General features: G+C 45.0%; 1 protein-coding gene across 2 annotated transcripts; it reads left to right on the forward strand.

The window, feature by feature from the left end:
• Window positions 1–313: 313 nt before the first annotated feature.
• Window positions 314–9,672, forward strand: znf362b (zinc finger protein 362b). 2 transcript variants are annotated; one of them, XM_079741353.1, is made up of 9 exons: window positions 314–401; window positions 2,049–2,112; window positions 2,834–3,140; window positions 3,739–3,810; window positions 4,477–4,795; window positions 5,302–5,526; window positions 5,881–5,959; window positions 6,163–6,321; window positions 6,766–9,672. In XM_079741353.1, the coding sequence occupies exons 2-9, from the start codon at window positions 2,050–2,052 to the stop codon at window positions 6,880–6,882; spliced, it is 1,341 nt and encodes a 446-aa protein (XP_079597479.1). In that variant the 5' UTR covers window positions 314–401; window position 2,049; the 3' UTR covers window positions 6,883–9,672. The 2 variants fall into 2 exon arrangements, with proteins under 2 accessions (XP_079597479.1, XP_079597480.1); XM_079741354.1 differs by lacking the exon at window positions 3,739–3,810.
• Window positions 9,673–9,744: the final 72 nt, after the last annotated feature.

Below are 9,744 nucleotides of genomic sequence, written 5' to 3' on the forward strand. Positions count from 1 at the left end.
ACCGAGGCTACGTATAGTCCTATAGGTGGTCAAATGTATAATTATTATATCCATTTATATAGAATAAAATAGCTTTTTGGGAGCTTATTGAATATGGGCTATATAGCTTTCAATAAAATGTGCTTCCCTAAGCGTTGGTTTTAAATCCAGTGTTTTTACGATTACGACAATTGCGGTAAAACACTACATAAATACGACGAAGCAACAATACAGCACTGTTTAGGACACATTTCCAACTCTCTCTCCCTCTGTGTGTGTGTGTTGCACGGTGTGCAGGCTACCCAGAAGTGAACAAAGCGACCCGGAAGCGGTGGTCGTGTCGGAGGCTGGCAGAAAGAACATCAACCTTTTATATTATAGCTCTTCTGGAAAGAGAACATCTGCAATCACGACTCCCTCAGGTATTTCTGCACGTATTTCCACCGCTGCACTGTTTTTGCAGATCTCTAACACGCAACATGGTCCTCGAACGCGTTTGCATTGTTCACATTCTTTTGCTGTGTCTTGATTCGTCAGAAAGTTGCCGAATGTAAAAAAAAAAACAAGCCAAAGTGATTTTTTTGGGCTGCGACGGTTCGCCTCCCGAGCGACACGGGAGCGTACATGTGCAACATTATGCCCTTTATATTGCAATGCTATTGTTTTACCAATGCATCGGCAACGACTCCGCATCTTTGCTATTTCCGTGGTGTTTTTGCAGGGCATGGTCGCTGTAGGAAGTGTCAGTTTTTTTAGGAGGGGAGGCCGGGCTATTCAAACCTGCAAATCGCCGTAAACAATCCTTCATGCCTTTGACATGATAAACACAGCATTGAGCGAGGGGGTCGGCGCCTCCATCCTCTGCAATAGACGTACATGTTCCACATTTTTTTGGGGGGGGGGGTCTGCAGAATATGGCGTCCCGCCTTATAAAAATAAGGCTGCCATTTTTGTTTCTCTTTTGTCTGGAAATGTTTTACCTAAAGTGTCTGAGAATGTCTGGGTCGCACAGGCTGGGCCGCAGTAGCACGCACGCACGCACACACACACACACGCACACACACACACACACGATGTTTTGGTAGGCTATCAAAAAAAGCGATGTCAAGTTTACTAAGGCTCTTTTTTGTGAGAGTAACGACATATACTTATTGTAAGACATTCATTGCCAGATTTAAAAAAATCGATGCTACCATGAGAGGCGATTCGGTTTACATGCTTAAGAAACGTACCTTGCAAATTGTTGTTATCCAACTTGTTAGGGGTGCGCAGGCATGCCCTTTCACTATGTATTCGGGATTCCTATGGTATTACTATTGATGTGTAATAGCCTACCCAGACGTGTAATACCTTGGTGAATACATGAATTGTCTTACAGTAATAGCGACATTATCTAAATATTGGCAACTTTGTATGATGGCCGATTTAATTTGATTAAATATTCATAGATAATAACTAAACATTAAATCACAAGCAATGCAGGCCTATTCATGAACTAGTTGTAAAAAAATTTGAACAGATACATTTAATCATGGAAATGCATCGATACATAACCAGCTCACACATGATGAAATAAAAAGCAACAACTGCTTGAAAAATGATTTCAAACAAAACATTCAATGAATGTTGAATTGCTGTGAATGTAGAGCAAGCACCTGCTCCTTAAATAATCCCAGGCATCCAGGGGTTGATAAAGAAAACATCTGTATTAGTGTGGAACCAATTGTGCTTAACATAGGATGGTGATGTAAAAAAATATCGCTATTAACCCGATTTTTCAATCAAGAGCCAACGATTTTGCCCCAGGTTCATCATAGGCTGACATCTATTGTTCAGTTAACATAATAGTATAGTTTGTATTGAGTCTATACACTGTATTGCCATGTATTTGTGAAAACTTGTTACTTATATATATTTTACAAAAAACACAATATCTAAGGTCCTTTTAAACGCACAAGAGTAATAATACGTCTTGCATACAAACTCAAGAGGACACCTCTGATTTAAACAACCATTCATGAAATATGAGCATCTGTCCCACAACCAATCATTGATATTTCTAATCACAGGATGGCTGAGCCCCGGTTCAACAACCCATACTTCTGGCCTCCTCCTCCCTCCATGCCCAGCCAGGTAAGTCCCCTCCTAGCCCCCCCCGTGTGGAAGGCCCTACCTGGAGAGAGTGGGGAACCACCAGGGGACCCTGCTGTTGCACGGGAAGCCCCTTCTGTAGACAGCTGTGGACGGTTCTGTACCTTGGATTGGCGTGTGAGATGGTGGCGGTGGTGGTTCCGGAGTCATAGCTGTGTGAGAGCCTTTGAGAGTGCGTTTATTGTTTAATCTCTTTTATGATATGGATTCAGATAATAGCTGTGGAAGGTTGTGGGAGAGTCGCCACCCTGTCAAACAAAAGTCTCCATTAGTTTAACGCTGCTTAGCAGGGTTCAAACGCAGGCGTGGAACAGTCAAAGCCCTTAAAGGGCCTTTTACGTGCTTTGTTATGGTTGCCGCGTCAAACGTTGGCTGTTTGCATCTATGTGTCTAAAGGTCTCTTGGCCGTTTGAAGTGCCTAACCTTTTGGAAACTATGGAATATTTATTCTCAAGTCTGCTTTAATGCTACAGGGCTCGTTAGCGCCAGCTTTGGGTTAACAAGAAGGTGATAATAATAACCTAGTAGGAGAGCATAAAACACAGCAAACGTTTAGTCGGATATCGTCGACCAGTTGGGTGGGAGGGGTTTGTGGCTCGGATAAGATTGATTATTTACTCCAAGGATGACATTCACACACGGACGGCGGTCGTCTGTTGAGTCTGACCCCTGACCTCCTGAGGCTGACCCTTGACCCTTTCAGCTGGATAACCTGGTGCTCATCAACAAGATCAAGGAGCAGCTGATGGCCGAGAAGATCCGCCCGCTCCACCTGCCCCCGACGTCCAGCTCCTCCCAGCAGCCCTTGATGATGCCCTCCTCGCCCTCCGACGGTGGGGGTGGTGGCGGCGGTGGTGGTGGTGGTGGTGGGATCCAGCATGGCATGCAGGTGCCCAAGCTTCAGCCCCACCAAGTCCAAGGGCACCACCCATCCCAGCCCCAGTCCCAGGTGGGCTCCGGGCAGCCTGACATCGCCCTGCACGCACGCCCCCCCTCCAGCTCAGGACCAGGTACGGTGGGGGCGTCAGCACATTGGATCTATCAGAATCTGAGTCCTAACTTGTTAGGCGAGTACCTTGGCACTTGCCTTTTTATTACATTGTTTGGTTTGTTGTTGCTGCTGCTGTTGCTGCTGCTGCTGCTGTTGTTGTTTTTGAAGAACGATTCGGTCACGTATTCTCTCCTCCTCTTTGTGGTCAAAAACGCAGCAGAAATGAAAATTCTCATAGTTTGTTGAGGATTTTAATTTCTCCCCGGTCGTACGACCATGGCGATTCACAGTCAGCAGGATATCCTGAAACTCGAAAGAGAATCAAAAGGCGCTTGACATCGCACTATTATACACAGTATTAATAGCACGCCACCGCTTCCCCCGTCATGTTGACGTAGCCCCCCTACTAAACCACAAGGTATCCGGGGGGGTGGGGGTCCCCCTCAGGCGATTGATGTCCAACATAGACCACCCTTCCAGACGGCCACCCCCGGACAGTCCGCCCTGTTTAGAAATGTGCATGGTGCTGTTGTTTTACATGGGTGGTGTGATCATCATCTGCGCTGCTATGCAATACATGGGAAAAAAAATGTGCCGATCACCTTACAACTTCTCAGACGCAAACATGGACAACATGTCAGCAGTGAAGGCCAAAGGATTGTGGGAAGACTGGCACATGAGGCAGATTGGTGAGCAACCCCCCCCCCCGTCACCCACTGTCTACTAACGTGTCAGGTACCGCTGTCGGCTCCCCCCTTGCTGGGGATAACGGGGGAGACGACGGGAAGCCTGGCAGCCAGGAGGTGTATTGAGGGGAGGGGGAAGCGGGAATATCCCACAACTGTATAAGGAAAAGCTGGGATGGCTGGAGTACCGTAACATCAGAGAGGGTTTTATGTCATGGCCGTTGAGGTGGCTGGACAACCCTAACAGCCCGCTAAACCACCTGCTCCACATTGGGGAGGGAGGGAGGGAGGGAGGGAGGGGAGGCACTAAAGGGAGGTCACGGGCTGTGGGGTTGTTTAAGCGACTAGCTGGGGCTCTACTGAACGAGGCATGTTTAACCACATGGGTGTAATCCCTGAACGTAAAGACGCGCAGTTCAGATATAAGAGGCCGTTATGCAGCCAATCGGAGCGCAGGGCTTAAACAAACCCAGGGAGGCGGATCCAAGGCTAGAGCTAGATGTGGGAGGAGCATCTGAACTTAACGTCCTCAAAGGCTTGTTGACTTGACTAGGGGGTCTCCCTAGTATCCCCCCCCCCCCCCCTCTGTAAAGATTTTTTTTTGTTGCAGATTCTGTAGGTTGTTGCTCTGTACGGATACATCTCTGATCTTCCCCGAAACCCCAACAGGTCTGGCCCCCTCGTCGCGACCCGAGAACCACGGCACCTCGGAGGCCCTCACCCCCACCACGCCCACCTCCAGCGGCCAGAACCGCATGGGCGGGGCCCCGGGCGTCAACATCCTCTCCGGGCTGGCCAGCGGCCCCGGCATGGACCACATGAAGACGGGGGGCCTGGCGGGGCTCCTGGGACCCCCGCCCAAGGCCCCCAGGGGCCGGAAAAAGATCAAGGCGGAGAACCAGTCGGGCCCCCTGCTGGTGGTGCCGTACCCCATCATGGCGGACCAGGGCTGCGTCACCATCGCCCCCAAAGAGGGCAAGACATACAGGTTGGGGAGGGGGGCTATAATCGGGGTCCAGAGTTTACAACACAAATCACTTCCAAGAACCAATAGATTGGATGTTTGGCAGGTCAAACAATTCAGGGTTATAAATGTAAATTACTTTCCTAATCACATTTTGGACCCTAAATCTTGCATGTAGTTATACCCAGGAAGTTGTCGTGCCGTTAAAATACATCTTGTTATGGTTTTGTGTTATCAGTTTAAGAACGATATCAGTTTATCTTTCTTTAGATATTGTGAAAGGTCTGCTTTCGCAATGGTTTATTGAGTGCTGTTGCATCGTTGGTGCAACATCGGTGCTGTTGCTGTAGTACTGAAGTCAGACTGAGGCTCTGATATCTTGCCAATAGTGTATATAGTTTCAAAGTCAAGCTTACTCTGGCTGCTTTCTCCACATTGCCTACCTCACCTTTAAGACTAGGGGGAAGGATCAAAGCTTTGAGACGACCAAGACGACCCCTGACTCACGTTTGTGGCCCCCCAAACCCCAGGTGTAAGGTGTGCCCGCTCACCTTCTTCACCAAGTCGGAGATGCAGATCCACTCCAAGTCCCACACGGAGGCCAAGCCCCACAAGTGTCCCCACTGCTCCAAGTCCTTCGCCAACGCCTCGTACCTGGCCCAGCACCTGCGCATCCACCTGGGCATCAAGCCCTACCACTGCTCCTACTGCGAGAACTCCTTCCGCCAGCTGTCGCACCTGCAGCAGCACACCAGGTCAGCCTCCGCCCACCACCATGCAGACCGGGACAGGAGTGGGTGGGGTATGAGGCCTCCACCATGCACACTGGGACAGAGGTGGAGGGGGAATCTTGAATCATGGATTCAACCGTGCGCAGTGGATTTTTCAACACTTCTATCCTTGACTGATGAATTACCTTTCTTTTTTTGAATGTACTTTTCTTTATACTGTAACACACACAGCTCAAGCAGCACACATTTCAATCACATCTTCGACAGTGCAAAAGGGAATCCTATTTTTGATCGTGAATATTATGGATCTACGGGTAACGTTATAGAACAAGCTTGCCTCTGGTCTCGCGTAAACAACGTATTTTTTACTTCCCACAGAATCCACACTGGGGACCGGCCGTACAAATGTGCCCATCCGGGATGTGAAAAGGCCTTTACCCAGCTCTCGAACCTCCAGGTGAACACAATAATCATTAATTACTCATTAATTACTCATTAGTTAACTGACCTTCATTGAAAGCCAACGCTAACATTATTACATACCATTTGCATTAACCATTTCAATACTGGATTTTAGTCTCCGTAAAGGACATGTCATCGATCATATTTAATTTCCTGTGGTTGGAATCTTATCTGCGGTTGTGTTGTTTGCTTCCACAGTCCCACCAGAGACAGCACAACAAAGACAAGCCGTACAAATGTCCCAACTGCTACCGGGCCTACTCGGACTCCGCCTCACTCCAGATCCACCTGTCAGCGCACGCCATCAAGAACGCTAAGGCCTACTGCTGTAGCATGTGTGGGCGCGCCTACACTTCAGTGAGTGCCTTATCGCGCCTTCACTATCATTTTGAAAACAGTTAGCATAATATTTGCCATGTGATATTGACAGGAGACCTATATTATGAAGCAAATGTAAATGTTTTATAAAGATCAATATAACATTAATATTTCCCATGTGTTATTAACAGGAGACCTACCTTATGAAGCATATTTAACATGTTTTATAAAGATCAATAAAACATTAACATTTCCCCTTTGACTTTAACAGGAGACCTACCTTATGAAGCACATGTTTTAAAGATCAACATAATATTAACATTTCCCCTGTGATGTTAACAGGAGACCTCCCTAATGAAGCACATGTTTTAAAGATCAATATAACATTAATATTTCGCTGTGATGTTAACAGGAGACCTACCTAATGAAGCACATGTTTAAAAGATCCATATAACATTAACATTTCCCCTTTGACTTTAACAGGAGACCTACCTTATGAAGCACATGTCCAAACACACGGTGGTGGAGCACCTGGTCAGCCACCAGTCTCCCCAGAGAACTGAATCCCCCAACATCCCCATCCGCATCTCCCTCATCTAAGCCCCCCCCCAGGCCCCTGGGAGCCAGCAGCAGACACGGTATGATGACGATGATGATGACGAAGACGACGATGGTTCGTAGTCCGCAGGCCTGGAGAGAGAGGGGCCCTACACCCTGCACACGCGGCCCTCAACATTAGATCTACCTGTGCTATGGACACCCGACATGAGCATGGGAGGGCGGGGGGAGAAGGGAGGAGCCTGTACACGGACGACCTTTGACCTCCCCGCCACCCCTGTCTGTGACATAGGTCATCTGCTGAAGCGATACTCAGCAGCACACGTTGCTTTGTTTTGTTAGTATTTTTTGGATTTTGTTCCCTTCCCCCGTTTAACGAATGTAACGATTGAGCTCCGTTGGTGCAACAAAACAAGTGCGACGATACTAGTGCGACGAAACTAGTGCGTCGGACCAGTGCGACGAACTAGGGGAACGACGCGGGCCGAGAATGTCTGGCGTCAGATTCAGTCCGCACTTTGGTAGGCGATATGTTCGCTGCCGGATGCATCAGCCCCTTTCAGTTTTAATGTCCTTGTTTTTTTAATTTCTTTCAATTCCATGAAATGGGTTTCGAAAAAAAATGTGCCAGATGAAATTAGCCCTTATAAAGAAATTGAGAAATATACTTTTTTTTGAAAGAGTTTGTTGGGTGTACTCTGTTCACATCCAAAGATAATCCTTAAGCACTTTTAGGCCTTGCGGTTACGGGCTCATGTTGTCTTGGAGAAAGGAGAGCCAAAATGGCATCACTTGGGGCAGCTAGGAGTACGGACCATGTCCAGACCAACAGTCGTTCCCATTACTGTTTATTTGTTCTTTTTTATATCGCGCATATATACATATATATATATATATATATATATATATATATATATATATATATATATATATATATATATATATACATATACACGTTTACAGGGTCAGATCCACCTCCATGAAAAGAAGGGCAATCGGTAGGAGACAATTCAAAAGAGGCTGGTGTTAAAGCGGTGTATTATTTAAGGATAGCTCCAGTATTTTAAGTCGCCCAGACTGATGATCAGCCAAGTCTTTATGTTGGGTCCAGCAGAGAGCAGGATTGCTTTAGCCAGCTGCCAAGACAACAATTTGGGTTGACTGCAGACTGAAGGAGCTCTTTTTGGCACAGAGGTGGAGCGTTTGAAGCATGCTACAATGTTGGTTATGCTGCAAGGAGCAGTTTTTTTTGGACAAAACTGAAAGATATGGTGAGGGATGAATGAAGCATTCTTTTGAATTGCTGGACCAATTGAAACGACTCTAGTCTGTACGACTCTAAATTATATTGTAAAAGTATAGGTTCGAGGTTTAAAAATACCGTCACGTAGGCGAAACAAATTTGAAAAATACTGTTTTCCACATCTTCTATTACACCGTATTTGATAGTTTTAATCTTTGCTGAAATTCTTTGACGATAAACAATTCAATTACTGTCCTTCCGTGCCATACAAACCTTAAGATTTTTGAGCTCATGTATCAATTATTAACTCAGAATATGTTGTTCATAAATGCTACCGACATCTGCTTCTAATGTGTTCTGTTGATGCAGTGTAGTTGTATCAACTCCATGTTATTTTCAACTAAACGTTTCAACTGTTACTAGATTGAAATAGGCCGCTCATTATTTGACCAAAATGTGAAGCTGTTATTGTATAACTATTCTGTCCCAATAGAGTATTTTTATACTCCGTCTATGAAAAATAATGCCAAGCTTTACCCGTTTGAACTGAACTGCAGTATAAAGGCGTATTCTTTGGGCCTTTTTTGACAATGTGGGCACAAGGCTTCTCCCTCGATAGTTTTTATTTTTAAACTTTTAGTATTCCTTCATTGTATACAGTATTGTTTGTTGTATTTTAATGTAACTTTTAACCTCTGGTCACTCGGGACGGTACTAATAGGCCGATGTGCACGATTCCAGTTTCGGAAAGTATAAGTCCTGCCACATCTTTAAAAATACCCAAGAGGACCTTTACTTTCTTAACAGGAAGTTCCATCTCTGCTTGTAAATGGGCACCCTGTATTCAGCAGGGGACCAATGAAAGGTGCTATCAGTTGACTAAAGTTGGAGATGGAATTGAGAAATATTGTAAGGTAAATATACAGTATAAAGTATGTTTTCAAAACAAAACGAAAAAAAAGACAGAATAAAAACTCAAGCCCTGAGAAGGCCTGAGAGAACTCATCTACGCCAACAACAGACCCTGCCTCTCTAACGTGATCCTCTATTTCAAGAAAAGGGGGAATTGTACATGTTGCTGTACTGTAAAACATGTAACTCATCTATTGTATCTATTTTATGTTTTCATAAACCATCCTACTTGGGTTTTTATTAAAAAAAAAGTATATTTCTGTATAAACTTACTGTAATGATTTTTAGTCTACCTGTATCGTATTAACATTCATGTTTTTACACCAGTTCTTTTCGTCTAAGCCTTAACTGTTTTATCATCCCGCGACCAATCTATTCCATCTCTGTGTATTGTGTTTTGCAGTATTCAATCGTGTAGACATTTGTTTGTTTTGTTTATTTTTTTATCTCTTCCGCATGGAGTAACCCAAGCTGTAATCTGTATAAAAACTGTTTAACCCATGTTCTCTATCAAAATATATTGTGTAGATTTATGACTCCTTTTCCTGTCTTGCATTGTGGTTTCATATACAGTTTCTAGACAACTAAATATGCACAGCCAGGACTGAGAAGCAAAACTACAATTATCAATGTTTAAAAAAAAAATGAAAGAAAAAAAAACCTTTGTATCTTTACCTTGTTTAATAAACAGACTGTTATAAACTCAAATTGATTGCCCATGTTTTTTTAATTAAAGGTCCCATGGCATG

The sequence above is a fragment of the Pollachius pollachius genome, assembly GCF_949987615.1.
Source record: "Pollachius pollachius genome assembly, chromosome: 8".
In the NCBI taxonomy this organism is placed as follows: domain Eukaryota; kingdom Metazoa; phylum Chordata; class Actinopteri; order Gadiformes; family Gadidae; genus Pollachius; species Pollachius pollachius.